The following is a 23,955-nucleotide window of genomic DNA, read 5'->3' as shown; positions in this document are numbered from 1 at the left end:
TTCTGTCCCAACCCCAGGTAACAGGTCACCCAGCTCCTTGGGGTCATTTTGGGTCATCCCAAACTGAGTGGAAGAAACTGAGGTAACAGAAACTATAGTTGGGCAGCAGAGGATCTCCTAGAGGGCAGATAACAGGGGACCTGAGAGGAAAGGGAAAGTGTGTCACATAGGGTGAGGGGGAGTCACACTGGGCTGAAGGCCAGTATCCAATCCTATAGACCAGGGAAAGTAGGACTATGCCCTGGCCCCAACAGGCTTAGGGGGGACTCTCCAGCAGGGAGAAAGCCGGACAAAGTTCAGCCCCCAGAAAGACTTCAGAACAGGCAGGAAATTGTCCCCATTTCCATCCCAGACCGGACCCCCACGAGGACAAGGATGTGTGGGAAGGCAGCCAGGAGCTCAGACAGGTCCGAGTGGTGGGGAGGGAAGGATGTGGCCAGTCACAACAGCACCATGGGAGATAACAAGGGCTCTGCAGATGGAAAGCTGATTGAGAAGGATTTCTCTGGCAAGGAGGTCAGCCCTCCAGGCTAGGAGGTGACTTTGGGCACTGCTTCCCTTCTCTAGGCCTTCAACATCTAGAGGAACCCAGATGTGATGGCCACCAAAGCCACATGGAGGCAAGATCACAGCACAGGGGCCTCTCTGCCTGTCTCCTCTGCCAGATTGAGATACCAACCATATGAAGTTTGTTTAGGGGCTCAGCTTTGCTCAACACCACCCTATGTTTTCTCACCAGGGTCTTAAACCAGTTCCCATCTTGAACTTTGCGCTTTCACCCCAGGACCAACCCCCAGGGAAGCTGCTGCAGACTCACAAGGTCCATAGCTTTCTGGGACAAACTTCTCCAGGGAAAGAAGCAGTTAATAGAAGAGACTTTTGAACCGGAGAGGCCAAAGCAGAGGCGGGAGAGGATGCAATGAAGCATTCCCATGGTCAAAGATACAGCAAAGGACATGGGAAATAGCACAGCCCTTCCTCAGATCCCTGCTTTTTCCTTTCCTTGTTTCACTGGGAATGCTGGTCCAGACCCAGGGAAGTAGGTATGCCACTATCCCCAACCTGAAACAGGAGTAAGCAAGCCCAGATCCCCCTGAATCTCCAGGGGACCAAGGCATAAGCCCCTTCCCCATGGCAGGGGCTCCCTGGATCCAAAAATGTGCCACCCCAGTTTGTGGCCATCATGAGCTCAACAACATTCAGATGCTTTGAGTCTCCTCTGCCCTGGCACACATCCCCAGCCACACAGCAGCTCTGGGGTCCAGGTCAGCCAGCAAGCAGCCAGGACATGGAGGAATCAATTTGCCCAGGAAGTGGGAGCTAAGCAAAGGACAGGACAGGGCCACAGTGTCACCCAGACCTGCTGTCACCCACCTCCAGGAACTGGGCGCTGACTTTGAACTCAGGTGCTGCCACGCCCTGACTCTGCGCCGCCCGCTTGCGCTCCTCAATGCCACTGAAGAGGTGGCCGATGGCCCGTGGGATGATGCCCTGCTCTTCCTCAGAGATGTTCATGTCGAAGCCAGTGCCCATGGTGTAAGTCTTCCCCGCGCCAGTCTGCAAAGAGTCAGGGACAGGGGGAGCTGGCTGGGCCCTCCCAGGTTCAGCTCTGCCTGATGTGCCCCACAGCTCCCCACCATCACCCCAGGTCCCCAAATGCCTCTGCTGATCCCCTCTGATCCCCACCACCACACCAGCTCCCATGCTCCGACCCCAACCATGCCCACCTCTCCTCCCACCCAAGGCCGCCCCCTGTCCCAGCTCTCATCCAGCCCAGGGACAACTCTCTGTCCCCTCTACACTACGGAGCTTATATACTCCACTGCCTTCCCTAACCTCTGCAGGTGCCACCTCAGCACCCCCAGCACCCAGGGCTGCAAGAGCACCCAATGCCCATGCCAGAGCATGTACCTGGCCGTACGCCAGCACAGTGGCATTGTAGCCCTCGAAGCAGCCTTCGATGAGCTTGCCCACACACGTCGTGTAGATCTGCTCCTGCCATGTGTCCAGGTCAAAGACAAAGTCATAGGTGAACGCCTTGTCCTTCCCCAGCAGCACTTGGGGCTCGCCGGGTGTCACTGAGGTACAGATGTGACATCCTTCTATTTTCTCTTTGGCCAGTTGAGGACGGATCCTGCATGAAGAGAAGCAGGCTGAGGGCAGCCTTGGGGCTCATCCTGGTCCTGGGGGACACGAGCCTGGCCCATGCTGGAACCATGGCTGCTCCAGGCAGGGGACTGGCAGCACCTCTGCCTTCAGTGTAGAGCAAACAGCGCAGGGGATGCTTCAACTCCTGCACTCAGTGACAATCTTGATCCGTTCATGTCTGAGAAAAGATGGTGCATCCCAGCAATGCCACCAGCCAACTCTGCAGCCAAAGTGACAGACAGGGCTGGGTGCCACAGCACAGACAGATCTGGTAACGACATGCAGCATGCACTTAAATCTGCCTTTGCACCAACAGCTGAGTACTGTCCAGCACAGTCCATATGGGGCCCACCAACCTCCATGCCTGTGCTGGCTCATTCCCCACAATGCCCCCAGCCAGGCAGCAAGCTCTGGGCAGCGAGACATGATCAATGCACTGAAGCAGCCCTGACATGGGTGGCCAGGGTACGGGCAGGCAGCTGGAATGCACTGCAGCCAGTTGTGTTCGCTTGAGAGGCAGCAAGATCAAGCTGCAGTTACAAAGGCTTAAAATACAAAATGCAAAAATACAACGAGACAGTCTCAGCACCAAAACCACCATCTAAATCAAACCACCACCCAACCCGATGGCTGTCCCCAGCTGTGGACTCCGCAGATGGGAAGGGAACAGCCGAAGCTGTTCTGGGCTCCTGGCTCTGGTGCTTTGCATATGACTGACCCACCACACCCCACCCACCACACTCAACCCCTCCCCGAGAAAACAGGGTACAGGTTGATCGGACCCACAACAGTGTAGCTCTGCTTAAGCACAGGCACTAGTGCCTGTTAGGGCTGCAGCAGCTCCGGCTTTTGGTGGATGGGCCAGCTAGGGGAAGCTGGCTGGCCCTGAGGGAGTCATGGAGAAATAGGGAGTGCAGAGCCAAACGTCATGGCAAACAGCTCTCATTAGAGCTAATGACTGCACATCTCCCCTCCCTGGATGCTTCATAAACACAGCTATTAATTCCTCCAAAGACGCATTGCTGGCAAGGCAGTGCAGCAACCGCAGCAGACGCTTTGCGGATTGGGGCTCTGCGTGAGCCACCGCTTCTTGCCAGCCTGGCCAGCGGCAAGCAAAGACCAAGAGGGGCAAAACTCGCTGTGCTTGGGGGGCCAGGGTGTCCAAAGTGGGGCAGGAGGCAGCTTAAGCACCCCGCTCACCCTGCTGGGAGCCCGTGCAGCAGACACGTGGGAACAGCTATGTGCGTCCATGGGTATATTTAGCGCAGCAGCCACAACAGAAAGCAGCTTCTGATGTGCTCAGCCCTAGACTCACTCCTGTTGCCTTCCCAGGGTCCCACCCTCCTCCAGGAAAATTAAACCCCGCTTTAATTACTCTTTAACCAACATGATGCGCTTCCTCCTGCTCCCCACCCCAGACATGCTGTGATAGTGCCCCCGGGGAATGGGCAGAGAAACAAACTGGAACAACAGTATTTTCAGAATATTTTTTTTCCGAATAAGAAAAATGAGAACAGGGGTTTTAGCTTTTTCCTTCCTACCCCTCTTCCCCCACCCCCCCCACCCCCCCAGTGATTAAATATGTGCACGTGGGTTTGGAAGAGAGAAGCAGCAGCACATTTGTTGGAGGAGTGTGCACACGTTAATCTTCCATAGGGCATTTGGGGACCCACCTTGAGCCAGGCCATGCCGGCCTGTTCCAGCTGTCCACACACACCAACACGGATGTCTCCCCCAACTCCAGCTCCCCAAATCTCGCTGCCCAGCCAGCTCTGACCACTCAAGAGCTCTCACAGATGGGGGCTGGAGGGGACCCCGGTGCCAGTCCTCAGCGTGCTCACTCACGCTGTCCTGTCTCCCTAGGGTGACTGGAGACACAGAAACCCCCTGGGAGGATCTTGGTCTCCAGGCAATCAGCCAGGCATCAGCCGGGGAGGTCCCTGGGAGCTGCTGCCAGCTGGTGGGCAAATACTACAGGCTCCCACTACAAGAGCAGGACAAGCAGAGCAGCAGGGCAGGGACGAGTGCCAGTAGCCACAGTCCCAGGTGGGACGGCACAGAGATGCCACCCAGCACCATAGATGCACATGGCCACCAACAGACATCACAAAGAGTTTCTCTAGGCCAGTGCAGCTGCTCCTCCTGCTCCCCAGCTTCCAACTGACCCAGCTCTCCCACACTAGGGGTTCCCATACCTGCCTTCCCAGGAGGAACATCATGATGCCAGGCAACTGGGCAACTGAGACCCTGGTCAGGACAGGTAGGCATTCACATATAATTCAAGTCATTCCCAGGCACCACAATCCAAACATAGAATCTTTAGGTTGGAAAAGACCTTTAACATCAAGTCCAACTGTTAACCTAACACTGCTAAGCCCACCACTAAACCACGTCCCTAAGCACCACATCTACATGTCTTTTAAACACCTCCAGGGGTGGTGATTCCACCCCTGGCCGGGGCAGCCTGCTCCAGTGCCTGACCACCCTTTCGGTGAAGATGTTTTTCCTCATGTCCAACCTAAACCTCCCCTGGTGCAACTTGAGGCCGTTTCCTCTCGTCCTATCACTTGTTCCTTGGGAGAAGAGATGGATACCCACCTCGCTACAGCCTCCCGTCCGGCAGCTGTAGGGAGCCATGAGGGCCCCCCCGAGCCGCCTCCTCTCCAGGCTGAACCCCCCCCAGTTCCCCCAGCCGCTCCTCAGAGCGCTTGTGCCCCAGCCCCTGCCCCAGCCCCGCTGCCCGGCTCTGGACACGCTCCAGCCCCTCACTGTCCCTCCTGAGTGAGGGGCCGAAACTGAACCCGGGGTTGGGGGTGCGGCTGCGCCGGTGCCGAGTGCAGGGGGACGGTCACTGCCCTGGTCCTGCTGGCCACACTGTTGTGCCACAAGCCAGGATGCTGTTGGCTGCTGTGGCCACCTGGGCATACGGCTGGCTCATATTCAGCCAGCAATCGACCAATACCCCCAGGGCCTTTTCCAATGGGCAGCTTTCCAGCCAAACATGACATAAGCATCTGCAGAACCAGTATTGGCTCTCTCCTTGGCTCTGTCCTTAACCCCACCAGGTGACACTGGGCGACCTGGCAGCACTTGTGCTCTGTCTCAGTTTCCCTGCTCTGCAACAGAGATCAAAAACTTTGGTGGTCATAATTCACCGTCTGAGTGTGTTCTGGCACTCCTTGTCCCTACTTCTACCAAAAAAGATGCTGGACGTGTCCTGTCTGTCCATGGGTCCACAAGAACTGGGTGTGATGCTGTCGGGGCCCAAACTGCAGGATAATGGAGCTGCTCCCTTACCTGCATCTGGACACAGCTAGCCAACCTGCTCTGTGCCTGGTCATGGGCCACCAGACAGAAGGACAGCTTGTGCCCAGCACCAGGACCCACTGCAGAGCCAAACACACCAGGGTGTGCTGTCCTTGAAGGGCTGGGACACTTACAGAGAGCTGGGCTGATCCCCAGGAGCCGATGGCACAGGCTTCTATGGTTATGTGGCACTGAGGGGTTCATCTGCTAGGTAGCAACCAAAATAAACCAGCACTTAACCAGTGGGATGCTGCCTCGCCACCCCCCAGCTCAGGCAGGAGCAGACCAGAGCCGCAGCTCCATGAGGCATCTTGTGCCCGGTCATCCCCACACTGGCGCAGGTGACTGCTGCTGCTGGAAGATGGCATAGGGACGACACAGGCTGTCTTGGGGCCAGCAAGACTATCAGTGCCAGCCACATCTCCCTCCTGCCCATGCTGATAAACCAGCCTCGGCACAGGAAACACACCCAGGGAGGAGAGAGCCAGCAGGACCACAGTGGCACGACAGGCCCAGCCACCGCCTCTGTGTGTGTGTGTATGTGTCCCAGTTCACTGTGAAGGAATGGTGACAAGGACCGAGCACCCAGGACAGGACAGAATAGGTCCTAGCTGAGTGCTCCTGCCAAGCAAACCTGGCAGCTTCCCAGCCCTGGGCACTCAACACACAGGGCTGGGAGGCAGACGGATGCACAGAGACAGAGGCGCAGGCATGGGTGGAGACTGCACCTTCCCAAACCGGCAGCTCCCGCTGAGGCAATGACAGCCAGCATGGCAGGAGCCTGACTGCTCCAGCATCAGCATCCAAACCCGGCAGCATGAGTAGCGTGTGTGCCAGGAGAGTCCACAGCCGCACAGAGGCACAAAGGGAACCTTGGCTGGGAGCCTCTCCATCGCTCCCCTTCCCTGCTGGGCTGGCAGGCTGTGAAAGCACCGTCTCCACGGCTGGGCTGCCAGGGCGACCAAGCTTCTGGGAGGAAGGGGGGAGTGGGTCCTGCACTCGGAGGGGCAGGGAGCTTCTGCTCACAGGCGGGCGTGCTTCGCGCAAGCACAAAGGCTGAGTTGTTCAGTGCTGCTGCCCTATGCCAGTGTTTGGCCGCGTCAGGGGGTGGGAGCCAAGTGCTGGGTGGGCACCACTGCTGGCAGCCCTTGTAGGGGCAGCTCAGGGGTTCCTTCACCCCAGCAGGAGCAGCGCCCCTGGGAAGAGACCTGTCCATCCCAGCATCTCAAGCCCTGCAACCAGTGGAGGGGAGGGGGTTCACCACACCAGGCACAGCCAGTATGCCCATGTCACGGCCACATCCACCAGCAGACACCACCCAGCCCTCCCTGTGCACTGAAGGGAGCTTTTCCGTGCACAGGAAGGCACCATTCAGCTGTCATGGACTGCTGGGTTCATGTCCTCATGTCTCCCTGCCTCCTCATCCAACGGCCTCAGTTCCCCCACTCCCAGCCCACCACCATGGCAACACCAAGGGGCTCCAGAGCATCCCTTGGCCCCCAACACTTTGCCGAAGTTGTGACAGCACACTCCCATAGCCCTCCTGTCCATGGCGAGAGCCATGACACCCACGCACACCAAACTGCCTGCACACTAAACTCCCTCCAGGCCATACCACCCTACTGAGACACAGGCACCCCTGGGGCAGGGTGACCATCCCACCCATCAGGAGAGGATGGGCATGAGGACAGAGAAGATCCAGCCTCCCCAAGACCTGTCACCCAATGTCACCCACCTCAAACAGGAGCTGTCCCAGCTCCCCAGGGAGGCCAAGCACACACCCACTCACCAGCATTTCTCAGTGCTGGCAGGGAGCTGCAGGGCAGCTGCTCCAGACTGGGGGTGCGGGTGACCCCCCAGCTGCAGCTGCCTTTCACTGCCTTTTATAATCTTGCAACTCTGGAAAGGCAGAGCCTGTCTCTGTTGCAGCAGGGAGCTCCCATCCCTCTGAGACTGCTCTGGGAGGGAGGGTGGCTGCCTGCAGACCCCCTGGCAAGGAGACGTTCCTCTCCCTTCCCAAGGCCAGAGCCGAGGAAGCTGCCCAGCCAGGCAGGGCTGGTTTCCCAGGGAGCTGAGCCAGAGAGCTGGGGAGCGGCAGGTGGAAAAGCTCCATGGCATTTTCCCTCCCTGTGCCAGGCCCTGGAGGCTCGGAGCCACTAGCCCTCATCTACCCCATCTCCAGAGGGGCAAGGTTGCCTGCTGCAATACTGGCAGCTCCGCCACCAGATGAAGGGCTGGGGCACTGCTCCCTGCCCAGCGGCAAGCACCTCTGCTGATGCGGGCTGGCAGAGGTTGGATCCAGGCAGACCCTGATCAGCCATACAGCCTGACTGCTGTGGATGTGCCTGCCAAGACAGGTGATCTGGGCAAGCCCCGGCAGCAGTAGGCTCCACTTCCCACGTTGCCCCTATTCATCCTACTCCCATCCCTGCATCACCTGTGTTCACCCTGTTCCCTACATCACCCACACCTGCCCCATTTCCCCTCCCCACATGACTTTGCATTCAGCCCACTCCCGTCCCCACACTGCCCATGTCTGCCCCACTCCTGCCCCCACTCCCATCCTGCATCCCCTGCATTCACTCTGCTCCCATCCTCACCCTCCTCACTGCCTCATCCCTACTCCCTGCACTGCCTGCATTTGCCTTGCTCGCACTCCTTCCAGCCTCCCCAGCACGGGAGCTGAAGGAGCATCTGCCAGACAGCCCAGACTCACACATAGCCCATCTGCCAGCCTCACTACCCCCTCTACTGCCCCCACGCTTTGCTCTCCTCTTCCTCAAACCTGCTCTCCATGTTTTGCTGCTTCCCTGCAATCCCACCCAGCAGCACAGGACAACCAGGAAAAGAGCAGCTCTAGCATCATCCTGTGCGCCCCTACCTAGGACATCCTATGGGTCAAGAACACACGGGGCATTGGAAACCCAACAGGCAAGACAGCGTGTGGCACATGGGGTGTAGCGTGGTAGTGTACAGGGCACTCGGCCTGGCCAAGCAGCTCTCCAGGAAGCATGGTGCTGTCAGCATCACTAAGGTAAGATCAGAGCAAAGTGCTCCAGGTTTTCCTGTATCTCCAAGACCAGCACAGCACACATGGAGCTGCCCACCCTCACCAGCAGACAGTGGTTCCCCAGGCCTCAGCTTAGCATGGCTTGATCCTGTGGGGGAATCTGATCCCTTGCCTGGGAAGGGATGCCCCTGGCCCCATTTACCCCTGAGCAGGGGGTCCCAGGAGAGGGCTGGCTGCCAAGGGCTGGCTGTTTGCACACAGGTTGCTTTGGACCCAAATCAAGACAAAGTTAAGCATTTAATTACCACAGCAGGGAAGCGGCTCAACAATCAGAGAAAATTGAATCAGGCTCCCTGGGGACTGCCAGGTCTGGTCAGCAAATGCTCCAATTAAGAGATACAGCAAGCCATCTCCCAGTAGGAGTGAGCACAACATGGGAAAGCACCAGGCTCAGCCCACCTGTGGAGTCACCCATGCCACTGGATCTCTGCCCGCCAAACACTGCCAAAGCAGAGGGTGCTACTGTCATCACAGCTGGACCAGCACCAGGGGCAAGACAGAGCTCCCTGGCTGCTGGGTTCCCATCCCTGCCACCATCAAGCCTGGGGACAAGCAGGTCCTCACAGAGCTGGGGTGTGCACGGAGGCGTGCTGCACACGGCTCAGCGGAGACATGCCTCTACCCCACATCCATCCCCTGAGGAAGAGACCCTAGTACAGATCCTCTGCACGGATGTGCTGGCTGTGCTCAGTTCCTGGTTGCCCAGCCAGCTCCCCTGCAGGGCAAACCCCACTGCCTTAGACCCCAGAACCCCCCAGGCCCCCTCTAATCCTCCTGCTCCAGGCTTTCCCAGGCTTAAAGAAACCTTTAAATCAGGCCTTGGCAGCCGCCATGTGCTGCTTATTAGCAATGGCAGGAGCACACCGGCGCTGAGCTGCACCATCTGCTCTGCACCGAGACCCACCACAGGTTGGGGGCAAGAGACATGCTGCCTGCATGGGGACCCAGCACCTGGGGACACCCAGCCCAAGGCAGTGGACAGAGACCAGCGGGGCCTGGGGGAAGCACAGGATCGTGCTTTTCCCAGCCTAGAGGCAAGCAGAAGTGAACCAAGCCTGGGATCTCCCTGGACTCCTCCACCTCTGTAAGCAACTGGCAATGCCATCAGCTCCATGGTGGACCCGCCCAAGAGAAGAGGCTGGGAAACACCACGAAGATGTTTGCAAATGACAGACCCAGGAGAGTCACCCACAAAGGGATGCAGGGCCCCAGCACCCCAGGTGGGATGGCCAGCACAAGGAAACACACGCATGGCAGCACACGTGACTTGATGCACACCCTGGCTGGGCCCCTGCTCCCCTCTGACGGCACAGTAACAGCCACAAAACCACCGGCTCAGCAGCAGTGTCAGCAATTACTGGAGAACGATAGGAAGCCATCATTTACCAGGAGACTCTAGGCCTGACGAGCCACTGGCTTGACCCTGGGAGGGCACAGAGATGCCACAGGTCCAACAGAGACAGAGGAACACACTCCCCACCCTGCTTCTGCATCCCAGTACTGAGGCTCCCATATTCTTCCAAGCCAGTGAATCACACCCACTGGGTATCTCTCTTCCTCAGGTGACCCTGTGAGGTCCCCACATCCCAGTCCCACCCCAGTACTGGTGCACCCATACTGGAGATAAGGTATTCCTGGCCCCCTGAAAGCAGGTACACCTGAAACTCCCCCGCATGCTCTGACTGCCACTGGGAAAACAATCCAATTCTGGCAGAAGATACTGGAACCCCAAAGCCCACAGAGCATCTCTGGAGCAACTTGCCTGCAAGACAGGAGAGTGGGTGGCACAAAAGAGATGCCTCTCCACCCCTCCAAAAAAACCCCCAGAAGAAATCCAAAACCCTTTGCCAGCAGGATGGGGGATGCTATGAAACACACAGGAGCAAACCTGGTCCCACAGCTGGGAAGGGAACCGGCACATTTTGCCCTAACATCCTCCTTGGGCAAGTGCAGCATGAAATAATAGATGATCAGAGACCCACAGCAACATGGCCAGAGAGATCCGCTCTCCTAACATAGACAGGAGCCAGGTTGTGCCTCCCAGCCCTGCAACACTGGGCCAAGGAAGTGCCCCTGTTCAGTGCTCAGAGGGCAGAGGAAAGCAAGGACCAGGAGCCCTGCTCCAGCCTTTCTCCCCCAACGTGATGCCTTTGCTCTGCCAGCATTGCTCATCTCCTTCCAGACCAGTGCAAGGATGGAGACATCCCTCTTCTGCTGCCCAAGCAGCATGCCCCCAGCACACCCATAGGCTGCTGCCAACTGGTTATTTAGGTTATTATACCCAGCAGCGCAGAAGCTCGCATGAAGCTCAAAGGACACCTGCGACTTCTGGGGAAAAGCATGCCAAACGGACCCGACACATCCCACTCTGCTGCGCAGAGCCTCCTGCCCCCGTCACCTCCACCTCTCTGGAGTACTTGGGTTCCACCACCTAGATGTCTCCCAGCCTGTGGCAGAGGAGGAAGGAACAGTCAGGGAAGATGTCTGAGGCTGAGAGCCTGCAGGGCCCTGGCTGCAGCAAAGCCCAGGGGCAGGGGGGCAGAAGGACCTTTATGAAATCTTTCAGCCCAGAGGAGGGCCAGACCAGTGCAGGAAGGCCCCTTGGGCTGCCCCAGTGCCAGACACCAGAGCTTTGTCCTTGGCACTGGCCCAGACATGAGGCTGGGAACACTGGGAGAACAGACCCAGAGCTTGGAGGGGGGCTGCTGAGCCACCCGCCCTGGGCACCACGGAGGCACCCACCAAAACCAACAGCTGGGCATGGGCATACGGGCAGGGAGGCGTTCACAGCCCTGTGAGGTTACACGGGGTGGAGGGACCATGGGACAGGGGAGCTTGGGGCCAGGCTCAGCTACAGCAAGCTGTGACAAGAAGCACCTCCCCTGCCCATGTCCTGGCCCCAGAGAGCTGCAGAGAAGGGGAAGGGATATTGCTGGGACCCCTGGGGCCTCAGGCTCAGCCCCAAACACTTGCACTTGGCAATGGGGATGATGACCATGTTGTGTCCACATGGAGCAGGGCAGAGGGACAGATGCCAAGCTGGATGAGGCTGCCAGCTGCCCTGGCCTCACAGCAGTGCGGAGCCAGAGGGGACATGCCAGGGCAGGGCAGCACTGGATCAGCTTCCAGTCTGCCAAGAGGGGAAGGGATGGTGGGAGGCCAGTCACCTTCCTCCCACCAAGCCAAAGCAGAAACCCATCAGCATCTGACCAGGGCAGGGAGTCAGTCACCCCATGGCACACTCATCTCCTGGAGCAGAACCCAGCACAGTTGCCCTTACAATCCCCTACATCCCAAACCTGCTGGCTGTTTAACCAACAACAGGGACTGTTTTGACAGCCTCCGGCTGGAAACAGCCCCATGGGACCACCGGTGCCAGCGCCTGCTCCCAGCAGGAACAGCATGACAGCCACCTGGCCAGGGCTGGCTCCTCAGCACCAGGCTCAGTGGGGGTATTGCCTTCCCTCTCAGGGGGCCAGGAGCCATGTTTCCAACAGCTTTGTTTAAGGTTTCGTCTCCTGCAGTTTTCTCCTGCCCCCAATTTCACTGCTGGTGCAGGAAAGCTGCAGCTGGCTCTGTCCTCTGGCTTAGAGACAGCCTCAGCCTCCCAAGTTCCTGAGACTTTGTGGCATTACATATTTAAATCCCTTGCTGATGGTGATGGGTGCAGGCACCAAAAGCCTCTTAAAGCTGCTTTGCTCTGAGCGATGCTGCAGGCACGTCTGTGTGGGACCGCAGAGTGCGGCCACACTCTCCCCTTGCACCAGCACCATCTCCATCCCCTTTCTAACATTTCCGCTGTAAAAGCCAGCGAGGCACGCCTGATTGAAGCCAGGCACAGAAAAACCCCTCGCGCCCACACACCTGGGCTCAGCACTTCCCTCTGAGATCCCGTGGGGCCCCCCACCCACCACAGCCCTCAACATCTCTCTCCAGACTGGGGAGGCCAATTTAACTCTGCTTGCTGGGAGCCAAGAACACACATCCCCCTTTGCCACAGTGGGGCTGGGAAGCCCTGAAGTGAAACCAAAGAGCAGCAGCTTGCCTGACTGGGTTCAGCACAGCAGCAAAACAGCCCATGGGAGGACCCTGCTACCGGGGTTGAGCTGCCCTCTGCAGAGGCAAAGGATGGGGAAAGTGACTGGGGGGTGCCCACACCAGTGCCCTGCCTGCCCAGACACCCAGGCTATACTAGCCTCCTGAGATACTTCTTTCCTGGGATCCGCAATTGGTGGACAGGCCACCCGAGGGCCAGACTGTGTGCCACCCCACCAGGATGGGCTGTCCCTGCCATCACCGCATCCCATGAAGCAAGGCGAGTTTGCCTCACCTCTCCTCTGCACAGTCCTGCAACATTTGAGCAAAACCAGCCCAACACCAGGCAGGCTTGGCAGGAGACACTGTCCCATAAGCCACTCCACAGTCTCCCCCTGAGATGATGCCAAAGGGACTCAGACCGGCAGCAGCACCATCGTGATGGTGGGCAGCAGGTACCAGGCTGTACCACCCCTCTCCACGCTGGAGCCATTGGACAGCACGCGCATCAGTGTGTTACAAGTTGGGCTCACATCACTTCTCCATCAGGACCCAAAACTGCCCCTGGAAGCGCTGGTGTGGAAGGGCTACAACAACTCTGCCTCCTCAGGGACTGACACCACCTGCTCTCAGAGGCTTCAGGTTTGCAGAAACCATCCCAGCAGGCAGAAGAGCCCCAGCCACATGGCAGCAAAGATGCCAGGACCCTGGCAGGGCCAGGAGCCCACCCAATCCTGGCACATGACCTTTGCCAGCATGCTTCACTGAACTGAGGCCCTCCAGGGCACATGGTGATGGGTCTATCCCATCCTGAGTGGCGCATCCCACCCTTCTTCCTGAGGAGGAGGTGGGAGCAGCTCCCTGGGGCAGGAGACAGCTAGCACTGGGCTGCCTGCATGTAGCGTGGAGCATCACGGCAGGACTGTTACGAGAGCAGCTGAGCACTGGAGGTTGCATGGTTTAAATCAACTTGAAATCCAACTCAACTTCCTTCCCCAATTTCACAAGCTTCGTTTCCTGAGTCTCTGCAGTCAGCTAGACGGGCTCGGGTGCCTTGGGCAGCGCTGGCACAGGGGGTGCCACTTTCTCTCCAATGAGCTGAGCGGTTTGAAAGTGCCCTCAGGGAGCATTTCTGCAGCCAGTCTAGCTTCTCAGACCTTCCCTGGCCAAGGAGTTTAATGGCCTCTTTGTCAATATGTGCCGTCAGCCCTTCCTGACGCAGCAAAACCACCTGCATGCAGTGGGGCTGGGCTCCACCTCCTGCAACCAATGTAGCGAGTCCCACTCCCCTCAGCTCACTGCAGCTGCAAGAGCTGACAGCACCTGACTGCAAGTTTGGGTGCTGCTGAGGCTCAAGGGGAGACACGAGTCTCAAATTGATGACTGCTCCCAGATCAAGAGCATAAGCAGGGAGCTGCTGAGCTGGCTGTGTTGCAGCCACCCATTTCAAGGTCACCTACAGAATAAAACGGCAGCTGTTGCCTTCCCTAGTCTCTGAGGAATGACTCCCAGCAGCGAGGAGTGAGGGTTCCCAGGCCACCCCTCAGCACCATCGGGGCAGGCACAGCTTCTCAGCTGAGACCGTTACACCGGCACAGGGTGCGCAGATGCTCAACCGCTGCTGGCAGCTCAGCCCCATCGCTTCCTCCCCTGTGGCGGCTGCTGGAGCCAGCAAGCTCAAACATGCCCTCAAAGTGCCACGCCAGGCTTAACACTGACGGGCAAGTGAGGTTCCTGCAGGGAGGGTGGGAGTCAGGGCAGGATCCAGCCCTGCCCTTGCAGAGGGTGCACATCTGAGTTGCAGGTACAAGGTGCAGGTACAAATCAGCCTCTGGACCAGGAGCAGCTGCCGGGCCTGCATTTCCTTCTGCTGACAGAAGGGCAGGTACCAGCCATTTTATGCGTGGCCCGCAGGAAGCCTATATAACACCCCCATGCCCCAGTCAGTGGCTCAGCACCTGGGTCCCTTGGTTACACAGTGCCAACGGGGCAGCCAGGGGTCTCCCAAGGGGAAGATGGGAACCCATGAAGCCAACAGTGAAATGCCTCAGCATCTCTCCTGCCTCTTCCTACCAGGCCAAGAGAGGACCAGCAAGAACTGGGATCCACCCAACAACAGCACACCCCCACCATCCCTGATCCTCTGTCCCCACTCCTCCCACCCTGAGGGCTCTGCGAGGCTCCAGAGACAGGCCCCAGTAGCTGTAGCACATTGACATTGGCTGGGTCATCCCCATGACCCGGACATTTAACTCCAGCAGCACATGGCACCTTCCTCCAAAGCCCCATCACTTCCCAGTGTTTATGGCCCTTTCCCAGGTCCCACCTCACTCCCACCTGGAGCACAGACAACAGAGACCCTGAAGAAGTGGCACAGCTGGCATATTCACGTTATAAAAGAACAAAAGGGGAGCTTTGTTCCATGTCCTGCCACACTCCAGAGGCAGTCTCCTCCATGCACTGGCACCTTGAGGGAGGTAGGATCTGTAGGCAAGTTTTCTTGGAGGGGGGGCGGTTCTTGGAGACTCTTGAAGCCTGGCCATTCCACTTGCGAGGTGTCACAAGCACTCATAAAGGAAAACCTCGCTCTTCGCTCAGCCCAGGGCAGGGCAGGAGGTGACCATCACCAGCCCCCTGGGGCTGCTTTGGCAGAAAAGTCAGGTGGTCTGCAGGATGAGCAGCTCAGCCCTTGCACACCCAGCCCAGCCTCAGGCGCCACCTTCCAGCACGGTGCTGCGACCTGCCTGCTTTGTCTTCACAGCCCCCTCGTGCCCAGCCCTCCTCCTTCGTCCTGACAGTTCACATTGCCCCACCTGCACGGCAGCAACTGGCTACACCAAGCCGGACTCTGGCTCACTCCCTCAAGGAGGGGGTGGGAGAGAGTTGGACCTCCCCCTCCCTTCCCTGGATCCTCACCGTGAACACCCTAGCCCCACTGCAATGCTGCATATTGAAGTCACTTCACAGTAGCGATCACCTCGACCCCATTGCTGGCAGGGGCCAAAGGGAGGTGGGAAGAGACCAGCAGAAACGACTCAGGTGCCACTCCCAGCAGCACCCATTCCATCTCCCAGGCAAAAGGGAATTCAGCCTTGAGCTGGGCCTTTGTTAAAAGGCTTTGTCCTAAGAGAAATGCAGGATGGAGGATGGGAAGAGTCCGGCCAGCAGGAAATCACCTCCAACCACCGAAATCACTCGGTCCCAGGGTCTGTGTCCTGGCATGGGCACCCCTGCCTTGGGCACAACCCAGCCCAGCCCTGCCCCTACGCCGGCACCTCAGCAGCACCGACACAAGGGGGATGCTGTCACCTCCCCTGCAGCTCCCTCATCCTTTAAAATCACAGCTGCTTGAGCAGAGCAAGGCAGAAAATCAACACTGCCTGCTTCCAAGACAGGAAGACTGGACCGGCAGGCAGTGCTGGGAGGTGTCCTGGTGCGCACACCCGCATGCATGCAGACATACACACACACACCAGCGCGCACCGCCCCACACCCATCCTCTCTCCCTCCATCACTGCAGCTGCACCCGGCATCTTTTGTGCTCTGGCTCTGCCCAGGCAAGCAGGGACCAGGCAAGGCAGTGCCCTCTGCAATCCTCCTCCGAGGACTAACACAGCCCCCCTGCAGACTGCCATCAGCACCCCAACCTGCCTCGCGCCCTTAGGGGTGCGGACAGGGGGCTGCAGCGTGCCCTGCCCACCGCAGGCGGGCACCTTGCAGACCCACGGTGGGAGACAAGGCAGGCACAGCCAGACGGGGAGGTCGGTGTGACCGCGTGGGCTGGGCCTGCCGAGCCGTGTTCCCACGGGGACCCGATCCTCCCCTCGCGGCACCCTGGCAGCGCACGGGAGCCCGGGGCCGGGGCCGGGTCCCACCGCCCGGAGGGAGCCGCCGGCCCGGTCCCTTCCGCGCGCGCGCTGGCTGCCACGCGGGACGACAGCTCCGGTCGTGACAGCCGACAGGGTCCGTCCCTGCACCTCCCGCTGGCTCCGGCGGGGCTCGTACCCCCACCTCCTCCGGGGCCCCCGTCCTCCTCTTGGGGCAGAGAGGAGCAAACCGACGCGGGTCTGCGGGACCTCAGCGGCTGTGCACAGAATACACCCAGCCTGGCACGGCGCTAACAAAGAGCTCCCCGGTTTCACCCACCCCCGTGGGGCTCAGCAGACGATGGGTGGTCTGCCCGCCGGCTGCCGCGCAGCCCAGCGCCCCCCGAGCTCCCGCAGCACCCCGCCACCCCCTCCCGCCCCGAGGCCCCGCATGAATTAGATACCGCCGGCAGCTCCTTTATTGAGGTGCACGCTCTGGAAGGCGCATTGTTCCCAGCCCGGAGTCAGCACAAAGGACACTGAGATGCCGCATCGTTCCCTACCACCTAGCTGGGGGGAGGGGGGTGCAGGGGCAGGCAGGGATCCCCCCCGCACCCCACCCCCCCCGGCATCTTGCCCGATACCGCTGGGGCGCCAAATCCACCCCCGACGCAGCCAGGAGCTGCCGAGCTGCCAAAGGCTGGGCGACAGCGAGGTCTCCAGGTGAAGGGACCGGGGGTTCCAAGCTTCGCCCCCCCGCCCCCAGCCGCAGGGGACGGGAGGGGCGGTGGGCACCTCAGGGTTGCACAGCGGGGGAGCCGGTGGGGTGAGGGAGAAGGCAGCCCCGAAACGATGCAGGGTGGGGGTGGGGAGGATAGCAGCGGCAGCGGGGCTGGGGAGGAGGGGAGCAAAAACGCGACTCGGGAGGAACTCCCTGCCCCGGGGACGGGCAGCGCCGAGCGGGACATCCGCAACCCCTCCCCGCCCCCCGCGCCGTGCACACGCAGCTGCAGCCCCCAACCTGCCGGTGGGCATCGGGCCCCCAGGTGCACCGAGCTCCCTACGCCCGCCCCCCCCCCGGCAGGAGCACTCACCTCACGGCCACCTTAACACAACTGTCCGGGGCCGCCATGCCCCCGCCACCCGGGCGCCGCGGCCGCCGCTGCCCGAGAGCATCCACGGGCGGGGCGGGGCGGGGCGGGGCGGGGGCGGCCCCAGGTGCCGGGCGGGGCGGGGCGGCCACGCCCACCCAGCCGCAGTGCCGGCGCGCGGACACGCGTGGCCAGGGCGCGGGCGTGCAGAGGCACAGAGACACGCACGGCTCCGGTTCCCCCGGTCACCCTGACACGCTCCACACGAATGCACGCCCCGCCCCCCAGACACACGCACACACTCACTGACACGCACACGCACGCACCCGTCGCCACACACACTCCTGCACACACTTACACACACACGCTCTCTCTCTTGCCATGTTGCACGGCGCTCTGCACCCTGGGGAAGCTGGCTTGGCATCTGCTGGGATGGGTAAGTTCCAGGGCACGTCGTGCTCACACAGCATCGAGGGGATGAGCAGGATACGGCCTTTTCTCCTGCAAGGGTATGCGCGTTTCTCTTCCTTTGTGCCTGGGGGCCACGTTTGCAAGGATACCTGGGTCGGGTGTGGACTGCTCACCCTGAGCTGCCGTTTTCTCTGAGGCCGGGCCCATCCCCACCAAAGCTCCAGGCAGAGATGGGCAGCAATAGTGCTTGGTGTTCCTGGCCCTATCTTTCTACTCCTGCCCTTCTGCCAGACATGTCACAAACCAGACCTCTCCCCCAGTTCAGCTAGAAACCAACTCGAGAAAGACTCCTCATATGCTAGTTTGGGGCAAGTCATACCCTGTGCAGCCCCAGACCCCAGCAGAGGGTGCAAAGGCACTGCCCCATCACTGCAGTATGTCCCCACCACAGTGTCACCCTTTGTGTTTGGAGTCCCCAGTGAGCACCCACCTGCCTTGGAAAGTGGCACACACAGTCCTGCACCTCACTAAAGGGACCAGGAAACCATCACCATTCACCTTGTAACTAATGAAGCACATCCTTGACATCCCCCCGGCAGAGCAGATGCCAGAGCCTCATTGGCAACCATCCCATGCCCCTTCCTCAGGAGCAGGTGGGTGTATCTGTGAGTGTGGGTGTAAAGGGGTGTATGTCCTGCCCCAGGGCAGTGAAGCAAGAACAAGGGATGCATCAGCTGTTCCTATGACATCCCTGCTGATTGCCTTCATCCCCTTGGGGGAAAGCTGTCTGCGCTGCCATGTCCCCACACTCAGGCTGCAGCTGGAGCTCAGCAACAGCCATTTCCCTTTTATTAAGTTAACAAATAAATGCCCTGCTGGAGAGCAGGCAAGCTCTATTGATTCAGCATCTCCCCCAGGACCCATCAGTTTGCTGCATTTTAATATATATTAGGCAAGGAAGAACCCTGCATTACCCAGTTTGGCTGGGCTGGGGGCCCTCTGGAGCAAGATCCCAGTGAAAGAGATGGCCTGGAGAGATGGGGCTGCCTCAGCGCTTGGCACCCAGCCCCCACCTGGGGCACTGAGATCTGTAAAGCTATACCGCTGAGCAGACCCATTCCCCTAGACCAGGGGTCCTCAAAGTACGGCCCGCAGGCCCTATATGGCCCCCCAGGGTCCTCAATCTGGCCCCTGGTATTTACAGACCCCCCCCGCCGCCCCCCTCTGCCGGGGGTTGGGGGGGGGAAACCAAGCAGATGCAGATTACTTCCTGCCACTTAACCTGCGCTTTAATTAAAAAGTTTAATTAAAAAGTTTGAGGACCCCTGCCCTAGAGGAATAACCTCAGCTGCTACTTGATACCAGGCAGCAGTGGACAGCGCAGAGGCAGTACTGGGCAGTACTGCCATGGGCATGCAGCAAGTGCTGTGCTCCCCATGCTCTCCTGGCTGTGGCATCTCCAGCCTGTCCCCTGCAGAGCAGTGGGGATGTCTGTGGGCTGGATGAGACCCTCCTGTGGGCCGGACTGACCAGTTAGTACCCAAGCCCGACAACAGTGTTTGGAGATACCTGAAGTGACAGAAATTGCATCGCAGTGGCCAGCTCTCCTCTTGGTTAGATCCAGGGCTGTCATACTGATGTGGACACGCTCTCTCACACCTCTGTCGCATCCCCAGTTTCTTACACAGTTGGGAGATTGAGCCAAGAAGTCCCCAGGCCTCACTGTGGCACAAAGCCTGTGCCTGCCTGCTGCCCCAGCCCAAAGCAGATCTGCCATTTGTCTTCCAACAGGACATGCTTGGCTGCAAGCAGGAGGAATACCCTCCAGCAGAGACATAAGGATGCCGTCCAGCTGCGGGGATACCAGGAGACCCGCAGTGTGGCACCCTCAAATGGTTAGTTGAGGCATGAGCACTTGGGAGCAGGGTCAGATCTCCCTCAGCATGGGGACTGGAGGCTGCCTGTGAATCACCACCAGCTCTGATTAAATGTGTTCTCGCATTTGCAGCCCTCTCCCCAGGCTGGGCTAGGCAGCAAGCAGCCGTGGGCACAGGCTGTGAAGGCAGGGTGGCAGAGGAAGGAGGGGACAGGGGGATCCACAGAGTCACACAGCAGGAACACTTTAATGACCTGTCCAGCTCTTGCAAGACCCTGCGGGCACAGCATTATCCTGTCCTGCACCAGCATCCTGGAGACCCAGCCCAAAAATCCTCCTGCAGCTGGATAGAGCCCATCAGGACCCCAGGTAGAGAGGGGGATCAGTGCGGCATTGCTCCAGTAACCCCCCCCTGCAAGCTCCTGAAGGGACCGTGCCCACTGGGCTGCATTGGCAGGTCACTCACAGGCGGGTGGCGGTGGTGGTCTTTTGGGAGGGGGCTGTGCTGAGCTCTGGGGAGATGCCTAGTGACGCAGCCGAGGTGTCCTGGGGGGCAGAGTCAGTTTTTGTACCCTGCGGTGTTTCTCTTCCCTTTAACAGCTCCAAGGCTGCCTTCTCCACTTCATCCATCTCCAGCTGGCTGCTGGCTGCCATCTCGTCCCTGGTCACTGCTATGAAGGATGGGTCACAGGCCAGAGCCACAAGGCCCCCAGAGATCAGAGCCTGCAGCAGAGGATGGGGTCACAGCCTGGTGTGTGTTTAGTCTGTAGAAGTGTCCCAGGCTGCAGGCAGCCCACCCTCACCACCTTTTCCCTGCTGTGCTGGCACACACCTGCTGCTCATGCTCATAGCGAAGCTTTGCCCTCCAGCCTCCCAACCTGGCATGAGCATGGCACCCCGGCCAGCCCCTTTCACTCCCTGGCAGCCCTGCCTCTTCCTCTGCCAGGCTGTGTCTCTGCCTTACCTCCTGAATGAGGAAGGTGATGGGCAGGGTGGAGGATGTGCTTGGGTCACCACTTTCACCCTGCTGGTACCCTGAGCTGGACTCTGTTCCTGTCACAATGCCACCTTCTCCAGGCAGCTGGGCAAGAGGAGCAAAGTACTGCAGCCTGGACTTGTGCAATTCCCATGGAAGATCCCTCCCATATTCGTGTGGAGGCTGCAGGTACTGTCCCCAGCCTAGGCATGCGCTCCCATTCTGCCAGAAACTCTTGGGTTCAGGACACCACCCGCAACGGGACCAGCAGGACCATGTGGGCAAAGAGAGCTGGGAACCAGACCCTTATCTCCTGCCACAGCACTTGCCAGGTGATGAGGCACTGTGGCCAGCCAAGGGCAGCCAGGGAGTGTGAGAGCAGATCTGATGCACCCCTTTTTTCTGCCCTGGCTCTGGAGGCAGCCAGGGAGCCAGAGAGATGCTGCTTTGAGCTATCCCAGCTTGGATGAGCACCCTGTGCCTGCTGCAGCAGTGGGGTGAGGGCCTGTCTCCTTCCCTGAGCTGATCAGAAAGGAAAGCTCCAGTAAGGCTGGCTTCATGGCCGGCAGCTCTAGAGACTGGCTCCTCCCCAGCACAGCCTTTCCCAGGAGCAGAAGGAGGTTCACCAATGTCCCACACATTGCTGTCTCAGGGCATACATTGCCCCCTTTACCTCCTGGGGGAGAAGGTGCAGCTCTGATGATGGGTGAACTCCAGCGGTGGCCCCTTGTCTCCTGCTCAGTCTCCACTGCAGCCTCTTCATGGGTAGGGGGTGGTTGAGCTCTGGGAGAGGGAAAGGTGGGGACATTAGATGGGCACAAAAGCAAGGACACCACTGCTGCCCAGAGCTGGGAATGGGTGTTCTGGGTTAACTAGACTGGGGGAACCAAAGAATTTAGAAGTTCAGGACCAACTGAAGTCCCAGTGTCTGCCCACTGCCCTGTGCCGGCTTCCCACTCACACTGGGAAGGAGAAGTTCCTGTTTGTGGAGATGAACATGGTCTTTTGGCCCTGCTGCCCAGGGGTGGCCATTCCTCCCTCAGCCCAAGGCACTGGATCCATCACCCCAGAGGGTTGGAAGGTGGGAGGATGGTCTCCTATAAGTCTCCAGACAGGTCCCACTGTGCTCGGGGCTCTCAAATAACCTTCAAGTTGTTGGGGTCTGCGTCTCCTCCTCCTGCCCACCAACATCAGCCCTTTCCCCCTGCCCTGGCCTTTGGGCTGGTCCAGATCCCCCAGCAGAGGAATGATGCTGAGACTCACCCCGTGCTGGATGCCTGGGTGCTGCTGAAACCGTCTTCCTCAGCACCTCGTCCTCATATTCCATCCTGGCAAGGGCAGGCAGGTGGGTCAGCCTGAGCAGGGACCCCTGCACCCAGGGGTGCAGCCCTCCCCACCTTCTCCACCCTGGGGAATGCAGCTGGGGGCAGACCAGTAGGGGCACCTGGGACGGATGAACAGGGTGGAGACACCAAGAAGTAGTATTAAGTACATCCTCTTATAACGGTAACTGTTGTCCCTTGTACCTGTGCCCAGGAAGGTGCTGGTGGCCTCTACCTGGCCTTGGCACTGAGAGATTGGCAGGGAAGGGGGAAGGGCTGTTCATCCCTGGAGCCCTGCTGTCCACCTCAATCCTCACGGCACTGAGATGGAGTGATGGGAAGGACAAGAAGGGCACGCAGGGAATCACACACACTGACTCACATCCCAGGGGCTGAATTTCTGCACAAAGCTCCTGTGACCATGGAGCCACTTCCACAGCCATCGTTCAATGCCTCCCCCAGTCTGCAGGGACCTCGCTGCTGCAACTCGGCCACTTCTCCAGACCTTACCCATCCAGGAAGACCCTGGGCAAGACTGATGTACAGCCAGCTGCCAGCACAGCCCCTCTGGGAGCTACCAGGCATGGCCCAGCTCTGCCCCTCCTCACCCGCCCACATGAGGCTCGCCAGCCCTTACCCCTCCAGCCAGTTGTTGCTGTTGGCATTGTTGCTGTTGGTATTGCCTTCCTGGGGGAAGTCATCAAGGAAGACAGGGGAATCGAGGTCCTCGCTGCCCACCTCCAAGAACTGCAGGGGCCTCTGGCTGGCCACTTGGGGCTGCAGAGGGCTGCTGGGCTCCAGGAAGCTGTCGACCTGGCCAAACAAGCCACCTGTTCTCTGCAACCAACAGGGAGGGCATCAGGGGCTCACTGGGCTGTTCTGGGGCCATTCCCATGGGAGGAGACGTGTGGGGGTGCCCATGGGAACAGCAGTCTTCTGGTCTGTCTACTTGGGCCTCACAGACCACATGGTTTCAAAAGCCTGACTGCCTTGGTAGGGAAGAACAGAGGCACTGAGGGGTGATGGTCACATAGCAGCACTGGGATTGGAGCCAGCCCTGTGCATGGCAAATCCTGCCACCTCTGTGGGACAGCCTGAGCTAGTGAAACCTCTGAACACAGCAGGAGTTGCAACCCTGCAACACCACACCTGCCCAGGCTGTCTCAAAGACTCCCAGGGAGTGGGAAGTGAATCTGTTTCTGCTCTGGTAATGATAACACCTGAGCTACCCTGCCTTAGCCTGATGGAAGGTGTGAATGGGTCCCTCCAAACCTGTGGGTAAACATTCAGCACACCCCGGCCAGGCATATGAGCAGGGTCCTTTTACAGAGGGGAAACTGAGGCGGAGAACAGGTTGCCCAGGATGACTCAACCAGGATGTCCTAACGCTCAGGGAGAGGAAAGAAGTGCTGACCCATCCTTGTGGTCCACACTGCCTTCCATGGTCAGGCTTACCTCTGTGGACTGTCCTCCAGCTGCTGGTAGCCACACTGACCCACCACCAACACATTAAAATGGGGACTTGGGGCGACCACCACCACCTGGGGTGCCCTGAGGGCTGCACTCACCCTGTATATCCCTTCCTCCATGGCAGCCTCCACCATTGCTCTTTCCAGCTCCTCCTCAGCAGTGAGGTCCCCAGAAATGGCCCGATGGATTTCAGGAGCAGCTTCTTCTTCAATGCTCCTCAGCCCAGCCTGGTGGGGACAAGAAGGCATGGCTGGGTGTGGCCTGGCCCCACCACACCTCTCACTTTGGGCTTTGGACAAGGAAACACAATGAATCACGTTCACTAGGTAAGCCACGCTGCTCTGCCAGGTCTCCTACCAGGGACAGGCCATGGGTCGCCCTGCAACTGGCTGGTTCTGTGCTTGGTGAAAATAGCTTCTGGGCTAATGCTGTCCCACAAAGGGG

General features: G+C 59.3%; 2 protein-coding genes across 17 annotated transcripts in view; both read right to left on the bottom strand.

The window, feature by feature from the left end:
• KIF21B (kinesin family member 21B) overlaps positions 1–18,607 on the bottom strand; it is a 45,007-nt gene extending 26,400 nt beyond the window's left edge. For all 5 annotated transcript variants that reach the window (XM_037410571.1, XM_037410572.1, XM_037410569.1 and 2 more), the window contains exons 1-3: positions 17,460–18,607; positions 1,912–2,134; positions 1,375–1,557 (exon numbers count right to left, since the gene is read on the bottom strand). In XM_037410571.1, coding sequence (XP_037266468.1) covers positions 1,375–1,557; positions 1,912–2,134; positions 17,460–17,497 — 444 coding nt within the window. In that variant the 5' untranslated portion in view covers positions 17,498–18,607. The remainder of the gene's footprint in view (positions 1–1,374; positions 1,558–1,911; positions 2,135–17,459) is intronic.
• A 1,360-nt stretch (positions 18,608–19,967) lies between these two features.
• Positions 19,968–23,955, bottom strand: part of LOC119158510 (voltage-dependent L-type calcium channel subunit alpha-1S-like) — a 45,999-nt gene continuing 42,011 nt past the window's right edge. For 5 of the 12 annotated variants that reach the window (XM_037410562.1, XM_037410559.1, XM_037410558.1 and 2 more), the window contains 5 exons: positions 23,610–23,738; positions 22,679–22,878; positions 21,983–22,047; positions 21,393–21,502; positions 19,968–20,466 (listed from right to left, as the gene is read on the bottom strand). In XM_037410562.1, coding sequence (XP_037266459.1) covers positions 20,206–20,466; positions 21,393–21,502; positions 21,983–22,047; positions 22,679–22,878; positions 23,610–23,738 — 765 coding nt within the window. In that variant the 3' untranslated portion in view covers positions 19,968–20,205. Of the gene's footprint in view, positions 20,467–20,707; positions 20,825–21,371; positions 21,503–21,982; positions 22,164–22,678; positions 22,879–23,609; positions 23,801–23,955 lie in introns of those variants that run through there. The other 7 variants (XM_037410566.1, XM_037410568.1, XM_037410560.1 and 4 more) reach the window with 6 other exon arrangements.

Source organism: Falco rusticolus, chromosome 17, assembly GCF_015220075.1.
Source record: "Falco rusticolus isolate bFalRus1 chromosome 17, bFalRus1.pri, whole genome shotgun sequence".
In the NCBI taxonomy this organism is placed as follows: Eukaryota; Metazoa; Chordata; class Aves; order Falconiformes; family Falconidae; genus Falco; species Falco rusticolus.
The sequence above is the reverse complement of the archived record's forward strand: the minus strand, read 5'-3'. Positions and strand labels throughout refer to the sequence as shown.